The following is a 22080-nucleotide window of genomic DNA, read 5'->3' as shown; positions in this document are numbered from 1 at the left end:
TATTATTATTATTATTATTATTATTATTATTATTATTATTATTATTATTATTATTATTATTCATCGTCGTCGTCATCATCCCCCTCTCTCCAGCGAAGCGGCTCCGCCTCTTCCCTTCCACCCATCCATCCATCCATCCATCTCCTTTCCTTCCCTACCCCCCCCTTCCCTGGTGCAGATGGTATGCCCCTTGTCCCCCCCCTTCCCGGCGCTCCCTGTTGGTCCCTCCCTCCCTCGCCTAGCAACGGGTGCGGGAGGAGAGGCGAGCGCCTGCGCCGCCATCTTAGTTCGTCGCCGGCGGGGGAGGACGCGGCGGCCGCCGGAGCGAAGGGGGGGGGCGCTCGCCCGCCCGTCCATCCATCCATCCGCCCGTCCGTCCGTCCGTCTGCCTCGCTTTCCCGCTCGTTCTTACCTTCCTCGGCGTGCGCTGTCGGCCCGGGGGCGCCGTCGGGGCCCCTTGAGGCGCCGAGATGCGGCTGCTGGCCCCGGCCTGCCTCCTGGCGGCGCTGCTCTGCGGCGGCCTCCGCGCTGCCCGAGGTGAGGCGAAGGGTGTGTGTGTGGCGGGAAGGGGAGCGGGGGGGGGCAAAGGTGTGGGGGGGGCACGCCTGACTGGACCTGGGGGGGGCGGCTGTCACGAGACCTCGCCTGACGGGGGGGGTCCCCGCGCGCCTCAGGGGGAGGGGGGAGGGGCGGGCAGGGGGCTGCAAGGCAAATGCTGGGGGAGGGGGAGAGGTGTATAAGCGCCTGGAGTGAGGGGGGGCTTTAGAGAGAACGCCCAGGTGCGGGAGGGGGAGAGGGGAGGGGGGTGGACAGGTGAAGAGGGGGGGCAGAGGGGGGGGTCGGGCTGCACCCTTCTCTCCCTGCACAGGGTGGGCAATCCGAGGGAGAGAGAGAGAAGTAAGTGGGTGGGGTGGGGGGGTGCAAGGCTGGTGTAAGCGCAGGGTTGCCCACCCCGAAGGAGATGCACCCAAGGGGGTGGGGGTTACGGGAAGGGAGGAGGGGGAGAGAGAGAAAGAGAGAAAAGTGGCCTGGATAGGTGGGTGGGTGGGTGGATGGATAGAATGGATGGATGGAAGGAATGGGTGGAATGGATAGATGGATGGATGGGATGGGTGGATGGAAGGAAGGAATAGATGGAGAGAATGGATGGAAGGAATGGGTGAGATGGATGGATGGATGGATGGGATGGGATGGGTGGATGGAAGGAAGGAAGGAATAGATGGAGAGAATGGATGGGTGGGATGGATGGATGGAAGGAATGGGTGGAATGGATGGAATGGGTGGATGGAAGGAAGGAATGGGTGGATAGAATGGATGGGTGGGATGGATGGATGGATGGATGGAAGGAATGGGTGAGATGGATGGATGGAATGGGTGGATGGAAGGAAGGAATGGGTGGATAGAATGGATGGGTGGGATGGATGGAAGGAATGGGTGAGATGGATGGATGGATGGATGGAATGGGTGGATGGAAGGAAGGAATGGGGTGGATAGAATGGATGGGTGGGATGGATGGATGGAAGGAATGGGTGAGATGGATGGATGGAATGGGTGGATAGAATGGATGGATGGAAGGAATGAGTGGAATGGATAGATAGATTGATGGATGGGATGGAATAGATGGATAGAATGGATGGGTGGGATCACTGGGATGGATTGGGTGGATAGATGGATGGAAGGAATGAGTGCAATGGGTGGATGGCTAGAATGGATGGATCGAAGGAAGGAATAGATGGATAGAATGGATGGATGGATGGAGGGAATGGGTGGAATGGATAGATTGATGGATGGGGTGGATGGATGGATGGATGGAAGGGATAGATGGATACAATGAATGGGTGGGATTACTGGGATGGATGGAAGGAATGGATAGATGGATGGGATGGATGGATGGAATGAGTGGAATGGGTGGATGGATAGAATGGATAGATCGAAGGAAGGAATAGATGGATAGAATGGATGGGTGGGATGGATGAAAGGAATGGGTGGAATGGATAGATGGGTGGGATGGAATAGATGGATGGAAGGACGGAAGGAAGGAATGGATAGAATGGATGGGTGGGATGGATGGATGGATAGAATGGATGGAATGAGTGAAATGGGTGGGATGGATAGATGGATGGAAGGAAGGAATAGATGGATAGAATGGATGGGTGGAATGGATAGATGGATGGGATGGAGTGGGTGGGTGGATGGATGGAATGGATGGGTAGGTAGGTAAGTAGATAGGTGGATAGGCAGTGTTCTGTCTGCATAGAATTGCAATCTGAAAGATGCACCAATTGTGTTGTATTTATATAGAGGGAGATAAAGAGAAAAGTGGGATGGGTGAATGGATCGAATGGTTGGTAGGGTTCTTTGCACAGGATTGAAATCTGAAAGAGATGCACCCAAGTGTATAGTATTTACATAGCAGGAGATAGAGAAAAGTGGGATGGATGGATGAGATAGATATGATGGAAGGATAGATGGATAGTGTTCTCTCTGCACAGGATTGCAATCCGAAGGAATAACTGCAAGATTGTTATATCCATAGGGTTGCCATCTGAAGAATTTCACCCAAATGTGTGATATTTACATGGATGGATGGATAGGGAGAGAGAGAGAGAGAAAGAGAGAGAGGGAGGAAGAGATGTCTTCAGGTTGTGTTCTCTACACAGGATTGCACTTCTAGAAGAAGAGGTGTCTTGTATTTTATCTGCACCACCAGAGAGAGAAGGCTCAGTGTTGTGTTACATATGCACAGTGTGGGAGAGAAGGCCAAGTGGTATGTTGACTGGTATGCACACTCTGGGAGAGGAGTGTTGTGTTGCCTATGCAAAATCCGGGACACAGTGTTGTTACACTCAGGGGATTGTAGTCTGAGACAGATTAACTCAGGTTTGTGATATATATACCTAGAGATGGATAAAGAGAGAGGGTTGCTGTGGGAAAGAAATGACACAACATTGTGCTCTCTTTCCATAGTATAAGAGAGCAGGTGCAATGTAGTATTCTGTGTGTACTGTCCAAAGACAGGAGGTCAGTCGTTGTATTACCTACGCACAATCTGAAAGAGAAGTCCTAGGAATTTGATAGAGAGAGAGAGAGAGAGAGAGAGAGAGAGAGAGAGAGAGAAAGAAAGAAAAAGAAAGAAAGAAAGAAAGAAAGAAAGAAAGAAAGAAAGAAAGAAAGAAAGAAAGAAAGAAAGAAAGAAAGAACAGGGCTGCCATTTAGGAAAATCCTTCACAGCATTGTGTTATACGTGCATGCGATTGGCATCAGAGGAGGGGCAGCGTTGTGTTACATATGCATAGGATTGCAAGTCAAAAGAGAAGCCATGAGGCTGTGCGATAGATTTGCACACAACATTGCCATCCAAGGGAGAAGTCACCATTTTGCATTTTGTTGATGTGCAGCCTCGTCTTCACAGATGCAGCGTTGCGTGTGTATTACGTAGACACACACGCACAAGATTGGAATTTGATTTGACGGAAGCATCCACACAGAAGATGCACATAATGTTTCGATAGATCTGCACGCAGTGGGGAAGACCGAAAAGCTGCTCTTAATAGTTCTGCGCAGCTTACGGAGATTATAAGATTTCACGCTAAAACGACAGAAGATGCAACCCACACAGCTTTAAAAGGGGCTGGTTAAAGAATTGTCCTCTGCAGCATGAATCAGGCGTTATATTTTAGTGGTCAGTAATATGTACATTGTACATGCCACACAATATTTCCATATGCATTCTAACGTAACCGTAGGGCACTATAAATGCAGCGATACATCAATGCATGATTTAATAACCCCTGAAGGCATTTCACGCGGACAGCCAGCAAAAGGAGATGTTTAAAAATGCACTTGCCTTCCTCTTCATGGTGACATAGATAGATAGATAGATAGATAGATAGATAGATAGATAGATAGATAGATAGATAGATAGATATAGATGATATAGATATAGATATAGATATAGATATATAGATATATGGTGTTTGGGTTGTACTTACTTGAGACTAAGCCCCATTGAATTCAGGGGTAATTGTGTGCATAATATTCTGTTGCGAGATAATTTTTCCTTCTTCCTCATTACCTGCTAATCACACACGAGGGCATTTAATTTCTTCATGACTTCCCCTTCTCTCTTTTCCAGTCCATAACCCCAACGCGAGGACAGACCTTCCCTCTTTTATGTAGTTTTGCATCCCCCCCTCCCCACTTTGTATGATTCGTAACAGGCAGGACACGCAATAGGTAACACAGTCTGTGTCTTCTGTGAAATGTAGGATATTTTCTGAGATCTAGGAATCTCTCATTCCCCTTTGCAAATATACACGCACACACACTCAAAACTGGCCATTTAAATGCTATCACTCCCCACCCCCCACCCCCATAATTCTACCCATAGCAACCACCATTTTCTGTCTTTTACAAGAATGCTCATTCTGGCTCTATGATTTGTGGGGCATAATTTTTTGGTGTGGGGGAAGGAACCTGCAGCAGACATACTAAGGCAAACTTTGGTGGTTGTTTTTTTTTTTTCTTTAAATAAAGCACTCCTCATCCCTCATCCTCTTCCTTCCTCAGCAGTTATTTAGATTCAAAGCAAAGCTGTTTGTTGTCATCCTGTTTGAGATATGGAAGCTCAAGGTTGTTATTAGTGGTAAGGAAAGGTAAACTTTAAGTGTGATGAATCTGCTTCTCGGGGCAATAAAGATATAATGCCTATGTTTAGATCTTTGTCTCTCTCTCTCTCTCTTCTTTTTTTCTCTTTTTCTCTGTCTCTTTTTCTCTTTCAATTTCTTTCTCTTTCAATTTCTTTCTCTTTCTCCTTTTTCTTTCTCTCTTTCTCTTTCTCTGTCTTTCTCTCTCTCCCTCTTTCTTTTTCTCTTTTTCTCTCTTTTTCTTCTTTCTCTTTCTTTCAGTCTGTGTCTGCCTCTCTCCCTTTCTCTTTCTCCTCCTCTCTCTTTTTCTTTTTCTCTTTCTCCCTTTCTCTCCCTCTTTTTCTTTTTCTCTTTTTCTTCTTTCTCTTTCTCTCTCTCGGTCTGTGTCTGCCTCTCTCCCTTTCTCTTTCTCCTCCTCTCTCTTTTTCTTTTTCTCTTTTCCCCTTTCTCTCCCTCTTACTTTTTCTTTTTCTCTCTTTTTCTTCTTTCTCTTTCTCTCTCTCAGTCTGTTTGCCTCTCTATCTTTCTCCTTCTCTTTTTCTTTTTCTCTTTCTTCCTTTTTCTTTTTCTTTTTCTCTTTTTCTCTTTTTCTCTCTTTTTCTCTTTTTCTTCTTTCTCTTTCTCTCTCTCGGTCTGTGTCTCTCCCCCTCTCCCTTTCTCTCTTTGTCTTTTTTTCTCTTTCTCTTTTTCTTTCTCTCTTTCTCTTTCTCTCGGTCTGTGTCTCTTTGCCTCTCTCCCTTTCTCTCTCTCTCTCACACACACACATACACACACTCTCTCACACACACACACAGAGCAGCAGGGTTTGTGCATTTGCTGGTGGAATGGTTTTTCTGATGGCCGACCAGGGACCTCAAATCCTGGGAACTGGATCTGTGCAATTTTCTTCTTCTTCTTCTAGAAACCCCTTGGTGGAGAGGTATTTCTCGGCCTTGAGGCAGGGAAGGTTACGCATTGCAGAAATAACCTCAGGGTTGTTCTTTCTATTAGACGTGGAAACCGAAAACAAGGGCCACGTGAGATGGCTGAAATGCTGTGTTATTAGTGTCTCGTTTCAAAAGGACAAATTCACTCTTCCATCGATTTTTCCAGCTGGCACAAGGAAAGCACAGCAGACTTGAAATTTTGCTTCACAGTTGGGGGACCCAACCTTCCCCGTTACTTGGGAAGGTGTCAATTTCCTGCTTCATTTTCTTCAGTTTCCTTGCAGAGTTACAGAGCACTGGATAATGAGAGCCAAAATAAACCCTTTGGCACTTTTAAAAGTAAGCGATAGATAAAAGAGTTTTCATGTGGAATTAATTCTCCCTGACAATTCCTGTGCCTTCCAGGCAACACAAGGCTTGTTATCTTAAAACTGTTGTGTATTTTAATAGAGAAAACAGTAGTGTTGTTTCCCTTGCCAAAACATATTTCAGGTCTTCCTTTTCTTCCCCCCCCCTTTTTTTTGGGGGGGGGAAGCTTGTCCTTTTAAAGGTTATGGATGCAATAAAGGCAGAGGCTAAATTCTGGAAGAATACTTGCGTGTAAGTGTGAGATATTGAGAGGGCGAAAATTGCTGAGGCAAACTTTGAATGACTGAGCAGCCTTATACCGGAACAGCTTTTTCTAGTGCTACAGGAATAACTTTGATTTATTAAGAAGAAATAACTGGGCCAGAAAATCTCTTTTGTTTCTTCCCAGAACGAGCTGCTATAATTTTCTACCTGCAACTATGGAAGGAATACTGAAATGCCAAAAGGGATGTTATAGGGTGATGCCTCTCGGCACTTTATCAAGTTTGAATTATGGCCTGATGTAAGCATGAGTGCAGAAGGCAGGTTAATAAGATTTAAAAAAAAAAAAAAACCGCTTAGCAGTTTTTGCAAAATAAATCTGGGAATATACACTGGCCTTCGGCCCATAAGTACAATAATGATTTGCAGCCTCGAGACGCAAGTCTGCCTTGAAAAAAAAATTAGATGGAAGATAGGAACAGTGATTTAATCACATCCTCCATCTTCCTCCTATCCACCATTTAGTGCAGGGATCTGCAACCTTAAACGCTCAAAAGAGCCATTTGGACTCCTTTCCCACAGAAAAAAAAAACACCGGGAGCCACAAAACCCTTCCCGTGCCTATTTCTTGAGCGGCCACAAAACTAGCATATGTAGTTGAATGAAAAGTTCTCTTTTCTTCTGAAACTGTTATTTTCTTGGATTTATCTATGGTTGACCTGCTGGGGGGTTGAAAAGCTCAATAAATCACATGCCAGCGAGTGTCACACATTGGTGGTTGCGACTTATAGTTTGAGTGACAGGGAACCGCAGTAGAGGGGTGAAAGAGCCACATGCGGCTCCAGAGCCGCAGGTTGCTAACCCCTGATTTAGTGGCACTTGACTAATTCACATTCTCCTATAGATTAGTCTTCTGGATCAATGCATTGATTTCAAGAGCAGCTCTGATCCTCAAAAACATTCCCTTTGGGACTTTTTTTTTTTTTTAGGAACTTTTAGGCAGGATGATCCCGGAGATAGTCAGCTCTTTCGTTTACAAATATTTTTCTTCAGGACACAGCTATACTGTAGTGAATTGCTGATTTAAAACTGGAAGCCGGGTGGAGGAGATTATATGTTTTTAATCTTTGGGATTAACTAGAGGGGATCATCGGGTAGCTTCTAGCTTTTAACAAAGTTGGGTTTCCTTGTTTGAAAAAGAAGGACCAGGGGTGACATGATAGCAACATTGGTGTATTTGAGGGGCCGCCACAAAGAAGAGGGGAGTCAACCAGAATTCTGGCAAGATAATGGATGGAAATTAATCAAGGAGAGAAGCAACCTAGAAGTAAGGAGAACTTTCCTGACAGTGAGAACAATTTAATTAACCTGGGGAACACCTTCCCTCCAGAAGATGTGGCTGCTCCATCACTGGAGGTCTTTGAGGAGAGATTGGACAGCCACTTGTCTCAAATCGTATAGGGTCTTCTCCCCAAGCAGGGGGTTGGACTAGATGACCTCCAAGGTCCCTTCCAAGTTCTATTCTGAATGATGGGTTGATTGATTGCTTGCTAGCCTTTTGAATTTATTTCGCCCTTGTTCCCAAAGCATCTACGTTGGGATTCAGTCCTTTCTTCGGCATTGCAGGTTGTAGTTGAGGGCAGTTGTGACATTTGGCCTAGGATGGATCTTAAATTTCCATCAGGGGTTGTTGCTTCCTTTTAAATTCTCGGGATTATTATTATTATTATTAGTTCAATTTATATGCCGCCTTTCTCCGAAGACTCAGGGATTGCTCGCTTTGTAATAACGAGGCTTCTTCCCCTCTTCGCTTTTGCATTTTTTTTTTTTGCAGTCTGTGGTTCTCAACAACAGCAGGAACTCCGCTGGAGAACACTTTTTGCTTTGGGCGTGAGAAACTTGCTTGAAAAGGCCCTTTCCGAGGAGAAACCTTGAGCGTTCCCCTTCTTGAATGTACACGCCGCCATTGCAATTTATAGCAAAGTTAACGCTCAAACACTGCTCTCTCTCTCCTGAAGCTTGCAGAAAACGACTGCCTTTTATATAGCTTTGCAAAAAGAAAGGAAAAGAAAAATACCTTCTATCTGTCCAAGGCAGTGATTTGCAACACAAGGGGACGAGAAGCAAATATTTCTGAACGATCGTCGGTTTTTTGGTCACCCGGAACAGTCTTTTTTTAATTTGCCATAAGAGACTAAGGCTGTGATGGCGAACCTGTGGCACGCGTGCCAGGGGTGGCACGAGCATCCTCTCTGTGGGCATGCGAGCCGTCGCCCCAGTTCAGCTCCGCCGCCTCCTGCCGGCCACCTGGTCTTTGGGTCTCTGCTGTGCAAGGGTGGGGGGCGTGTGCGGGGGGGCCCGCATGTGCAGGGCCCACGCACACATTGTATTTTGGGGGTTTGGGCACTTTGGGCACTCGGTCCGGAAAAGGTTAGCCTTTTCTGAAGGGATCAAGCCCTAGTTTCCGAGAGTGTCCCTATTTTTGTGATGACAGTCATTCACCTGGGTCCCTAATTTACAGGTAGTCCTCGAGTTACGACCACAACTGAGCCCAGAGTTTATGTTGCTAAGCGAAACATTGAGTAAGTGCCCCCATTTTACGACTTTTCTTGCCACAGTTGTTAAGAGAATCATTGCTAAGTTGTTAAGTTAGTCACCTGGTTGTTAAGTGGATCTGGCTTTCCCATTGACTTTCTTGTCGGAAGGTCGCAAAAGGGGAATCATGTGACACACACCCCCGTCATAAATACGAGTCAGTTGCCAAATGTCTGAATTTCGATCACGTGACCGCGGGGAGGCTGCCAAGGCCGTAAGCGTGAACAACGGTCACAAAGTCACTTCCTTCAGCGCCGCTGTAGCTTTGAACAGGTCACTAAGTGAGCTGCTGTACGTCGAGGACTACTTGTATAACTTACGTGTTGAGCTTTTTTCCCTTTTTCTTTTTCTTGAAAGCTTTTGTGCCTTAGGAAAGGTGTTTTTGCTTGATACGTTCCTCTCTGATGTCTAAGTAATACTCCTGAAATAAAATACTTTAAATTAGGGGGTTGGTGGTTTTTTTTTTTTCCCCACCAACATTTCAACAGTCAAGAGAATGCGGAACCAAATGATAAACAGTAATTAATAGCGGGTGTTTGTTCGTGCCAGATAGAATAGAAGAATAGAAGAATAGAATTAGGATAGGATAGGATAGGATAGGATGGAATCCGGAAGGGACCTTGGAGGTCTTCTAGTCCAGCCCCCTGCTCAAGCAGGAGAACCTATACCAGGGGTCTGCAACCTTAAATACTCAAAAGAGCCATTTGGACCCATTTCCCACAGAAAAGAAAACACCGGGAGCCACAAAACCTGGGTGGGCGTGGCCAACTCGATGTCACTCACTTCCACCAGTCACATGACCCCCCCCTAGCCACGCCTACCCAGCCGTCATTAGGGCAGAGAACCAGTTGTTAAAAAACACCGGGAACCACAAAATCCTTTTGATATATCTCTCTCTGAATTTTGATAATTGGACCAGGGGGATGCCGCCAAACTTGTAACTCTGGAAAACGGTCATAAAGTCACTTTCTCCAGTGCCTTTGTAACTTTGAACGGTCACTAAACAGGCTGTTGTAAACTGAAGACTACCTGTATTGATAATCCAGTCCCTGGGGTTCAAAGAACGTTCTTTTGCCATAAAGCACTCCTAATGCGCTTGAAGTCTGACTGCTATTTTTTTTCCTTTTCATCCAATCAATACGGATTCTCTTTCTCTCCCTTTTTTTTTCTCTCTCTCTCTCTCTCTCTCTCCTGCATTAGCCTTTTTTAGATAAAGCCCAGTGCTATTTTCCGTGCTCCAAGTACAGTTTGAAGGTTGCCACCAAAGAGTGCATTAAATCATAAATTACAAAACCTATTGGTAAGATAAAAGACATTTAAAAAAAAAAAAAAAGTCCTAATATTTCCATTTACTCTGGCAGCAGAATCTGCGGACTTTCAGCCATTATATTATTATCCTTTATGAAGAGAACGGGTCTTATTTAATGCAACCTCCTTCGTGCAGTGCTGCATGCAAACCGAAGTAATTCATCTTTTTTTTTTTTTAAAGTCTTGCGGGATGCTAGTGATGGTGGATGTCACTATCTTGTCCGTGGCATCTTCTGAGAATCCTAGTTCAGTAGTCAGGGTCGCCCGCTCGCCATGAAATTCAAGGCAGTAACCATCATCGTTCAAGAAATCTTTCATCGATCTTTCAAGAAACCGTCTCTTTCAAGAAGAGACCAGACTGAGATTTGTCAGAAATGGCTTGGCCGAGGGAGGGGGTTGGACTAGATGACCTACAAGGTCCCTCCCAACTCTGTTAATCTGTTCATCTAAAAACTTGAACCACATAACACAAACTGCAATGAAAAACTCAATTTTTTTTTATAAAAGTTTTTTATTTTTTAGACAAACAAACATTTAATAGATCAGTCATTCCTTTCATGTGACATCTTGGTGTTGTCTCTATCTTCATTCTCACCAAGTCCGTTACAATTCTTCACTAACACAGTATTCTAATCGTAGCATTTTTATACATAACTATGAATTTACTTATTTGTATCTCTTTTCTAACCAATGGTAAAATTGATTCCATATCTTAAAGTATTCTAAATCCTCTCTTTAATCATCAAAGTTAATTACTCATTTCTGCACAATCTAAAAAAATTTTTTAATTACTTCCAAAGGTATTTTCTCCACTTTCCAATTTTGTGCATAAACAATCCTTGCAGCTGTTATTGCATGTATAATCAAATAAATATTTTCTTTACTAATTTTCTCTGGGAGGATACCCAGTAGGAACAGCTCTGGTTTTAAACCAATACGTTGTTGTATCATTTCTTCCAGCCATATCTTAAATTTTATTGCAATAGTTTTTAGCTTCTGAGCATGTCCATCATATGAACCTGGTAACTCATTCTGTGTATCCATAATTTAGAGCCAGGTACGGTTGGGTTGGAGACACCCTGATCTTGTCAGGTATGGTTTTCCACAGCCCAGATGCTGTGATATGATTGGTCGCTTCATAAGGACCTGTTTAATAAAAAGAGATCTGGAATACACCAAACCTATCAAATCTTGCGGGGTGGATGGAGATAACGGGCAATCCCACAAATAACTTGACCCCGAAAGGCTCTTTAGGTGATAACCAACCCCCTAAATAGCACCCAATAGCCCATTTGCAACTGGACCAGCTGTGCCTTCTGTGGAAGTCTCCAAGGGAAGTCCCATGTAGGGGACAGTCATCCCAGAGGAGAGTCAATGAAGGTATGGGGGGGGGAGGGGTGATGAGCGGGGTCTCCTAATCTGGATTTTGCTTTCCAGGGTAATGTTTTGAATCACAGATGCAGGATTAAACAAATGAAAATGTCAACCGTCCCACTCCGTCATCTAGCAAAGAAAAACTCCTGGCCATTTGATTTTTTTTTATTTTTTTTTGCCAAGAGTATACAGGTAGCCCTCGACTTAGCAAAACTTCATTTAGTGACCGTTCAAAGTTACAACGGCGTTGTCGAAAGTGACCTACGGCCGTTTTTGCAGCCTCCCCGCGATCGCGTGATCAAAATTCAGACGCTGGGCAACTGGTTTGTACTTACGACCGCTGCTGCTTCCCAAAGTCACGCGATCCCCTTTCCTGACCAGCAGAGTCAATGGGCAAGCCAGATTCACTTAACAACCGGGTTGCTAACCTTATCAGTCGCAGGGATTCACTTAACAGCTGTGGCGAGAAAGGTCATAAAATGGGGCAAAACTCACTTAACAGATGTCTCGCGTAAGAACAGAAATGTTGGGCTCCATTGTTGTGGTCGTAAGTCGAGGACTGCCTGTCTTTTATCTGGTTACAGAAGTAGCGGAAGCCGACTCGGGGGGCTTCCCATGCAAACAATACAGAGGAAAATTCCCTCTTTTCTCCCCTCATCATCCCATGTTTATCCAATCAGATGCTTGTATATTACCGTATTTTTCGGAGTATAAGACCTACTTTTTCCCCCCATAAAAGAGGGTGAAAATTTGGGTGTGTCTTATAAACCGAATGTAGCCCCCCCACCCCCGGAAAATGGGGCGTGCGGGGGGGGCAATAGACTATGGCAATCCCGGCAGCCTGAAACAGCTGATCGTCGGGAGGCCGATCCAACCCACAATCAGCTGCTTGTGCTAATCAGGCTGTGCTGAAGCTGAAATTGAAAGGGGCTGTTTGCTGCAAGGAGGCAGAGGCAGATTTTTTTTTTTTTCTTGTTTTCCTCCCCCAAAAAGGTAGGTGCGTCTTATAGTCCGGAGCGTCTTATACTCCAAAAATCACGGTATTTAGGAAACAGGTGCTTGGTCCCCAGTTCTGCATCTCCTTACTTAGCTTCTAACAAAGCTCAGTTGGGCTTCCATCCCCCCCTCCTTCCTCCTTACATTCCTATTCCCCCCCCCCACAATGCTAATGTCAAGTTGTCAGCCCATGAACTTTGGATAGGGAAGATGCAGCCATGACCGAAAGCATTTGCGATAGGCCCTTCCACTCAACTCTCTTTACTAACCTGTGTTCTGTTCATTGATTTTACAGTTAACAAGCACAAACCATGGATTGAAACCACCTACCATGGCATTGTTACCGAAAACGACAACACAGTGCTCTTGGACCCTCCCTTAATAGCATTGGATAAAGATTCGCCGCTTCGGTTTGCAGGTAAGGGGTTCCCGAAAGCTTCCTGCAAGAGAGCCCGGTGTTCTTTGATGATGGCCATCAGGAGCTCGGTTGACAGATGGTGATGCCGCCGACATGATCGTTCCGATAGATCAGTTCCAAATTGGGGGGGGGAAGGGGGGAGGAGGATCACCAGAGGCCCCTTGTGCCTCCTAGCATCTTCACTCCAGGAAATAAGGACCGACATGGCCTGTTTTTTTAAAAGAGTTTAAGAGTGTTTGGGGGGGAGGCGAGGAGGCCTTCCTTCGTGACCGAGACTCCTTTGACGCAGAGAAGTATATGCAGAGTTATTCCATAAAACAGACGGGCATTATCCCTATGGAAGAAACGCGAATGATAAAATAGGGTTGGAGGGGGGCTGGAGCAATTGGCTTTGAGAGGGTGGGGTGGTAGAGTGAAACCAGAATTCCATGTGAGAAATAATCGGCAGGTTAGTACGGAATGCAGTTCATATGTGAATATTTTGGCCCGCGTGGTTTGAAATAGCGTGAAACGCAAACTGGAGGTAATGCACTCACCGGGTCGTGTAATCAAGAAAGGCTGGTGTGGGTGAGTGGACGACAGTCGAAACCCATCCCGACTTCTTTATTTGCAACCGCTCTAAAGGGCTGCCAGCGATCCGCTGTGAAAATGAACTTGAGTCAACAAAGGGGCGATAAAGCCCCTCGGCTTCATTTGACATAAGGAGATGACATCCTAACGCAAGCTTTCAATTGGAGATTTGTCAGCATCGGCCGTTCGTTAAGGAAAATCTTTGGCCACCTTCAGCCTGGTTTTCTAGTCTTGACACGCCAAAAAAGCCAGAGAATCACCGGTTTGTCACCCTGCCCCTTATCGGATTTCCGTTTTGATTGGCCAAGCCAAGTCCTGACTTGGCTGCCAATCCCGGATCAAGTTTTCTATCCTGTTACCATCTCGCTTTTTTTTTTTTTACACCACATGCTTTCCTAACCTGACCTCTTCTCCTCAAGATATTGGACCCGTTAGGGACTGTAAGTTCTCAAGAACAAAGCAGCCGAGTTCCCATCTCCCCTCTGAAAAGGGAAGGGGCCATACTCAGCAGAAGAAAGCCTGCAGACTCTTCCCCTTGAAAGGGGATAAGTTGTTTGGATAGAGTCAAACTTAGAGCCAGCTTGGTGTAATAGTGAAGGCATCAGGCTAGAGACTGGGAGTCAGTGAGTTCTAGTTCCGCTTTTAGGCATAAAAGCCAGCTGGGTGACTTTGGGCCAATCACTAGGAGACTGGGAGTTTTAGTTCCACCTTTCAGGCATGAAAGCCAGCTGGGTAACTTTGGGCCAATCGCTAGGAGACTGGGAGTTCTAGTTCCACTTTTAGGCATGAAAACCAGCTGGGTGACTTTGGGCCAATTGCTATGAGACTGGAAGTTTAAGTCCCACCTTTCAGGCATGAAAGCCAGCTGGGTAACTTTGGGCCAATCGCTAGGAGACTGGGAGTTTTAGTCCCACCTTTCAGGCATGAAAGCCAGCTGGGTAACTTTGGGCCAATCGCTAGGAGACTGGGAGTTTTAGTCCCACCTTTCAGGCATGAAAGCCAGCTGGGTAACTTTGGGCCAATCACTAGGAGACTGTGAGTTCTAGTTCCACTTTTAGGCATGAAAACCAGCTGGGTGACTTTGGGCCAATCGCTAGGAGACTGGGAGTTTTAGTCCCACTTTTAAGGCATGAAAGCCAGCTGGGTGACTTTGGGCCAATCGCTAGGAGACTGTGAGCTCTAGTCCCACCTTAGGCACAAAAGTAACTGAGTAGACTTTGGCCAGCCACTCATTCTCAGTCCTAGAAAAAAGGCATTGGTAAACCGCTTTTAAAAATTCTTGTTGAGAAAACTGCAGGGACTTGGCTCAAAGGATTTGTAAAGACAGCGGCCATTTTTCATTAGGGATTATAGTCTTGCTCTGACCTTGACACCTTTTTAATGAAAGCAACTTCATGTTCTTTTTGGATTTCTCCTTCCCTTCCCCTCTCCTCCTTTGGATTTTCAATATTATTCACAGTTTCAAAGAGATGAAAATGGCTTTGAGTGTAGGAAAAAAGATCCTTCAGATTGATACTATCTCTGCATTACGCAAGTCCTTAAAATTACAATACGTTCAGAACATGTTGGGTTTAATATTCCCTCTTGATTTTAGACTTTGGTTGGGATACAAGAACTGACTTAGGAAAAAAAAACATATCCTTTTAGATATCTTGTACTGTCCTTTACAGCAGCTGTTTGCAAGTTTAGTTTCCTGTTGATTGTGGCTTTCCCATCCAAGCAGAGGTTGGCCTTTGAGAAAATGGTGTTTTCCAGGGCCTCTGGACTAGCCATTACTCATGTTTTCCAACAGATAGTATCACTGCCTTCACATCTAAGTCTTAGCTCAAAAACCAAATTTAGGGATGAAGTTGCTTTGGCAACCTGTGCTGATCAGAAATGTCTGGAAGAGGAAGCAAGAAGCTTTTAACCAAATCAAAGTTTTTTAACGCTGCTAATTTTCAAAACATAACTCAACACTGCTGGCGGCCTTGTTTTGAAGGTACATTTTGAGACAGCCTTCTGAACCTAAACAGATCCATGCTTGAGGATTGGCAGGATAGGATGTGACTAAGACTCGTCTTCATGGCACCTTGACTTTCCTGGAAGAAAATTATAGAATACCGATTAGGATCTTCTAACGGAGAAGAACAGAAGGCCCTGTGAGAAAGGCCATAGCTAAACATCCTCTGCCAGAAATTGATTTCCAGACCTGTTTTCAAGCTGCCCAAAACTGAACCAAGGGCTACATTCAAAGAACTGTTCGCCTTAATTTTAGATGTTCGGGTTGGTTTTTTATTTTTTAAAAAAATTCCCCTGGAATATATATTTCGGGAAAGAATATTCCGTCCTCAACTGTTTGTGTCGGGACTGGCTCAAGGGCAGAAGATCTGCGATCTGCGATGGCTCGCAAGCTCCCCTTTGGATGCCACCGGCGTAGCATCGTGTACAGGTAGTCCTCGCTCATTTAGTGACCATTCAGAGTTAAAACGACACTGAAAAAAAGTGATTTACGAACCATTTTTCGCAGTCAACGACCTTTGGCAGTCGCAGCTGGTTCATATTTGGACACTCAGCAGCTGGTTCCTATTTATGACAGTTTGCAGGGTCCCAAAGTCCTTGCGGTCCCCTTTTTGCGACCTTCTAACAAGCAATTTGGAAGCCGGATTCGCTTAACAGCCGGGTTAAAACTGATGTCGTCCATTGCAGTGATTCACTTAACCACCGAGGCAAGGAAGGTCGTAAAGTGGGGCCGAGCTGACTTCACCAAGGTCTCACTTCACAACAGATACCGTTGGGCTCCATTGTGGTCATAAGTAGAGGACAACCTGTACTTTCCCCAGCCTTTTTTTCTCTCCAGTGGATGAAACAAGCTGAGTCAGCCTGGACAGACTAAACATTTACAAAGCAGGTCAAAAGCGTTGGGCAAACACAGGAGCGGCGAAGGGAGGGTTCGTTGAGAAGCGAAATTCTAAATTGCTGAAGAGATCCAACCTGCCTCTCTTGGCTAACGATGGAGAAATGTGCATCCCTTTGTAAATGTGGGTAACGCTCTTTAAGCCAGTGGGACATTATCACGATCCGTAATTCTGTTTTTCATAATCCGGACAGCCAGGGGTAAAATGGAGAGTTTTATCCGTTTCCCATGAGAAACCTTCAAGCAAGGCACTGCGGTCAGCATTAAATAGGCTAAGGGAATGGCCAATTAGCCCCAAGCCTTACTCTTGAGGAGACCTCCTCCTGAGGAGACACTCCTGCCTTTTGGCAGCTCTGCGTGCTTGTGCATCGAGAAGAGGCTCCTCCTCTTCGTCCTCTTCACTTAAAGGAGCTTCTGGAGGTTATGAAGGCCTCTGGCACCACATCTCCTCCAGCCTCCTCACTGTCTGACTCGACTGCCAGCTGCACAGGCTGCTGGCGCAGCACCACACCAGCCTCCTCATTGTCAAAATCAGCTATAATCTGCATAGGCCACTGACGGACCACAACACACTCCTCTGAAGAGCGTCTAGATTGGCAGGGACCATTCCAGAGGGCCAATCATTTTTTTTTTTTTTTCAAATATCTGAACTTGAGATAACATGTGGGCTAATGGCAGGTGAGGCAGATGGCCTAGCTAGGTGGCTCAGTGGTTAAGACACTGAGCTTGTCGATAGGTTGAAAGGTTGGCAGTTCAGCGGTTCGAATCCCTAGTACAGGCCTCTTGCGTGAGCAGGGGGTTGGACTAGATGACCTCCAAGGTCCCTTCCAACTCTGTTACTGTTATAAACCGATGCTCCTAGAGGACATTCTGCAGAATGTGGGGAGAATATGGACAAGCAGTGGTGCACGGGCTGAATGGCATCCAAGACACACACACACACACACACACCCAAGTAGCTTTTTGCATTGTTTGAAAACGAGATTTGAACTCACTCACAGCATCTAAACCAGGGGTCAGCAACCTGCGGCTCTGGAGCCGCATGTGGCTCTTTCGTCCCTCTGCTGCGGCTCCTTGTCGCTCAAAATACGCATCACAACTGCCAATGTGCGACACCCACCGACGCGCAGTTTATTAAGCTTTTCAATCCCCGGTAGGCCAACCATGGATAAATCCAAGAAAAGAAAAGTTTCAGAAGAAAACAGAATCTTTAATTCAACTACATATGCTAGTTTTGTGGCCGCTCAGGAAATAGTCAGGTACGGGAAGAGTTTTGTGGCTCCCGGTGTTTTCTTTTCTGTGGGAAACGGGTCCAAATGGCTCTCTTGAGTGTTTAAGGTTGCAGAGCCCTGATCTAAACTGTTGGTGGAAACTAGCCCAAGGTGTGACTTCTTTCCAAAGATACCAAAGCTTGGGGGACAAAAAGAGGGGGGGGGGATTGAATATGGGGATTGGATTCCGATGCATTTATGGTTGAATCGCTGCATTTATATTTGAGGTTTTTTTAAAATTATGTTTGTTCAATCAAATGTCTGCGTGTTTGACCTTTTCCTCGTTTCCTCCTCTTTTCAGTCTTTCCTGAAGACTTGGGTTTATCTTTTCTCCCTTTAGAGAGTTTTGAGGTGACCCTCACCAAGGAAGGTGATGAAGGGCTCTTTGTGTCCCGTTTTATCAATATTAACCCACTAACTTTTTGTTATGAAATGGGGAATCGGCACTTAAACAGAAGATCCTGTCATGCTTTTCAATCCTATGTTATCACCCACTCTCCCCCACTTCCTGCTTTCTCCCCTTGCCCTTTCCTTGGCTCTCCCCCAGTCCCCTCTTAAAAAAAAAAATACCAATAGAAAAATGTGTTTATAATCCCTGGCTAGAAATATCAGTACATCAGCTATCCATTTGGAGAGATGTGGTTTGAAAATGACCTTTCTGAGCCTCTTCTCAACAGTCTTTAATTTTTCCAAGGAAAATATATATATATATATATATATATATATATATATATATATATATATATATATATATATATATATATGATTTCCGCTTGAGTTGAGGAGGTGGCGTGCCTGGTTAAAAAACCTGCACTGAACTGGCAGTGCAGTCATCGTGACTGCAGTTAGGAAAGGGGAGAACTGCCGGCCATGTGGCATTTTAAAAATTCCTAGCTTTTGTAATTCCGCCTCCGCCTTCTCCCTCCCTGGTGAATTCCACCCTCCGGGTTTCTCATCGGAGCGTCAGCCTTGCTGCTGAATCGGTCAGCGGATAAAATTGATCGTTTCAGCCGAGCGTTGGGACGGTGGCTTTGCAGAGAATCTGTCGGCTCAATCCCATTGACCTTGAGGCATGTTTGATTCAGGATTAGTTAATTCCTGCTTCATCCTTCCCCTGGGACCTGGGGAATACAGGTAGTCCTCGGTTTACGACCCACAACGGAGCCCATAATTTCTCTTGCTGAGTGAGACATTTGCGAAGTGAGTTTCGCCCCATTTTAACCACCTTTCTTGCCATCGTCGTTAAGTGAACCAGCTGCAGTGGTCAGAGTCCAGGACTGCAGGCCACTTCTGCTGCCTGCCCGCTGCGTGCAATTTGGCAGTTCAAATTTCATCAGGCTCAAGGTTGACTCGGCCTTCCATCCTTCTGAGGTCAGTAAAATGAGGACCCAGATTGTTGGGGGCAAGAGGCTGACTCTCTAAACCGCTTAAAAGTGGGCTGTAAAGCACTGTGAAGTAGTATATACTGTGTTTCCCCGAAAATAAGACTGGGTCTTATTTTCTTTTCGGTCCCAAAATAGGCACTAGGGCCGTGATGGCGAACCTATGGCACGCTTGCCACAGGTGGCACACTGAGCCATGTCACCTGGCACGCCAGTTCAGCTCTCAGCCTCTCTCGGAGTCTCTGGAGGCTGGGGACAGCAAAAAATGTCACTTTCTGTCCAACTGAAAGTTGGAAAACAAGCCGTTTCGGGGCTCTGAGGGGGTGGGGAAGGCTGTTTTCGCCCTCCCCAGATGCATAGAGAGGATCTGGAGCCAGGTGAGAAAGAAAAACGGACCTACTGGGCCATCACGTGCCAGGAGCGGGGGGGAGGGGGAGTCGCGTGTGCATGTGCGGGGTGGGGCGCATAGAATTATGGGTGTGGGCAAATCCAAATAAACCCACCCCTTCCTGGCACGCGATGGCAAAAAGGTTAGCCATTGTTGCACTAGGGCTTATTTTCAGAGAGTATCTCTCCCCCCCCACCCACCCCACCCAATGTACAGGAGACCCAGTTCTTCCAGTGCAGGCTCTTAAGTAGGGCTTATTTTGGGGGTAGGACTTATATTAGGGACATATATCAAAACCATGCTAGGGCTTATTTTCAGGATAGGTCTTATTTTCAGAGAGACAGGGTAAGTCTAAGTGCTATTGCTATTAACACAGTTGTTAAGCGACACAGAAAGTTGGCCAAAGACCATCACATGACCTTGGGACACAGCAATAGGTCATAAGTACGAAGCAGATGCCAAGCCTCTGAATTTTGATCGCGGCGATGCTACAAGCGTCACCCCTGCGACAAACCGACCTAAGTCACTTTTTCCAGTGCCATTGTAACTTGGAAACGGTCACTAAATGAACGTTGGTAAGCGGAGGGCTACCTGCAGATAGGAAAACCCTAGCAAGAAGACCTCAACTCGAGTTGGTTGGGCTTGCCCAACGCATCTGTCTGCAAACTGAAATTTCCTGGGTTCACACGACATGCTGGTTTTGCAGTAAGCACCCAGCCAGGACTTGCCTGGATGGATGCCCTGACTGGGTGATTGATTGATTGATTGATTGATTTGTCGCATTTTTATGCCACTCAACTCCCGAGGGACTCTGGGCGGCCAACGACAGCGAATAAAACAATGCGAACGATATCCCATACAAAAGTTTAAAAGAAAACATTAAAACCCATACACTCCAATTCGTGGCCGGGTCTCGCAAGATCACCGTAGCGAGATCAACGGCCCCAGGCCTGCCGGAAGAGCCAGGTCTTCACCGCTTTCCGGAAGGCCAGTAGGGTGGGGGCAGTCCGGACTTCAGGGGGTAATTGGTTCCAGAGAGCCGGGGCACCCACAGAAAAGGCCCTCTCCTGCGGGCCGACCCCCCACCCCGAGTCTCTGTCCTGGTGGGTTTTCCAGTCCGCCAGCTAAGATCCAGGCAGAAACTATAAAGGAAAAAAAAGCATATGCTGACTCTTTAAACCGCTTAAAGAGGGGCTGTAAAGCACTGTGAAGCGGTATATAAGTCTTAAGTGCTATTGCTATTAGAAGGGACAGCGTTACTACCTAGAGCTATTTGAAATGGATGCCTGAAAAAAATTGGTATTTCTACCTTTCTCCTCTGGGTCCTTCATTTGGGTACCCCGACTACTTCTGCTTTTCTTTCTTTCTTTTCTTTTTTCTTTTAAAAAAAAAAAAAGCATTGCACAGGAAAACTTCCCTTCCTCCTCTCCCCCTTGAATCACTCGACAGAATTTTTTGGGAATGACTGTGCTGAATCTTCTGCACCCGTCGAAACTCTTCCCACCACCCCATCACCCCACCTTCAAACCCCCCCCTCTCGCCCTCACTCCCCCTCCTCTCTTCCTTGACGGGGTAACGGGAGTGTTTTTTAACTGCTCCGGTCAAAAAACATGGAGGAAGGAGGCCCAGCCAGCCTTCCTTTTATTCCCAGCGGCTTGATCGGCTGTCGTTTCAGGAAGGGGGGGTGGGAAAAACTTGACGCTTTGCTCTCTCGAGTTTCTCAAATATTCCTGTGAAATGCCTCTCTTTTCTCTTTTTTCCGACGTCGTCCCCCCCGCATGAACGAATGCAAAGGCAATTTAATTGCTTGGAAATCCAGATGTCTGCCTGTTTGTTCCTTTCTGTTTTGTTTTTTTTTAAAATATAAAACTAAAAGTTCCTGGAACGCCCAACACAAGTTCCTTTTGCTTTTGTCGGCAACCCCCTCACCAAAAAACCCCCCTGGCTGCTATTAAAACGGTTGAGCGGTAACGTGTTTCAAACCCACACGCGTGTGTGTGCGTGTCTGCCTCCTCGTGCACGCATCCCCGTTTGAGATCCCTCTTTCCTTCTCCTGCCCCCCCCCCTTTCCCCACCGAAGGTACTAATTCAAGCTGCCTTTGCCCCCCCTCACTTCTTAGGTGAAATTTGTGGATTTAAAATTCACGGCCAAAATGTCCCCTTTGAAGCGGTGGTGGTGGATAAATCCACCGGGGAAGGGACGATCCGATCCAAAGAAAAACTGGACTGCGAACTGCAGAAGGAATACACCTTCACCATCCAGGCCTACGATTGCGGAACAGGACCGGATCGAGCCAACATGAAGAAGTCCCACAAGTAAGTGACGGGTGGTTGGGTGGGAGAAAGGAAGTCCTCATCATCAGAAATACCCTTTGCTGTGAGACATTGATGTACAGGTCCCTTCCCAAAAGCGAATGGAATGGAATGGAATGGAATGCAGAATGAATAGAATTGACTAGACTAGACTAGACTAGACTAGAAACAGGACAGGACAGGACAGGACAGGACAGGACAAGAATAGAATAGAATAGAATAGAATAGAATAGAATAGAATAGAATAGAATAGAATAGAATAGAATAAAATAGAATAAAATAGAATAAAATAGAATAAAATAGAATAAAATAGAATAAAATAGAATAAAATAGAAGCAGAATAGAGCAGAATAGGACAAGGAATAGAATAGAAATAGGAATAGAATAGAATAGAATCAGAATAGAATAGAATAAAATAGAACAAGAA

At 45.7% G+C, this 22080-nt stretch overlaps 1 protein-coding gene across 4 annotated transcripts in view; it reads left to right on the top strand.

Moving 5' to 3' along the window:
• The first annotated feature begins 207 nt into the window (after window positions 1–207).
• The window catches only part of CLSTN1 (calsyntenin 1), a 47078-nt gene continuing 25205 nt past the window's right edge, over window positions 208–22080 (top strand). For 2 of the 4 annotated variants that reach the window (XM_087878888.1, XM_060682420.2), the window contains exons 1-4: window positions 218–537; window positions 12711–12833; window positions 17872–17940; window positions 21461–21656. In XM_087878888.1, the coding sequence (XP_087735014.1) occupies window positions 471–537; window positions 12711–12833; window positions 17872–17940; window positions 21461–21656 (455 nt within the window). In that variant the 5' untranslated portion in view covers window positions 218–470. Of the gene's footprint in view, window positions 538–12710; window positions 12834–17871; window positions 17941–21460; window positions 21657–22080 lie in introns of all 4 variants that reach the window. The other 2 variants (XM_087878890.1, XM_087878889.1) reach the window with 2 other exon arrangements.

Source organism: Pantherophis guttatus, chromosome 15 (genome assembly GCF_059756535.1).
Source record: "Pantherophis guttatus breed Tessera chromosome 15, ASM5975653v1, whole genome shotgun sequence".
Lineage (NCBI taxonomy): Eukaryota > Metazoa > Chordata > Lepidosauria > Squamata > Colubridae > Pantherophis > Pantherophis guttatus.
The sequence above is the reverse complement of the archived record's forward strand: the minus strand, read 5'-3'. Positions and strand labels throughout refer to the sequence as shown.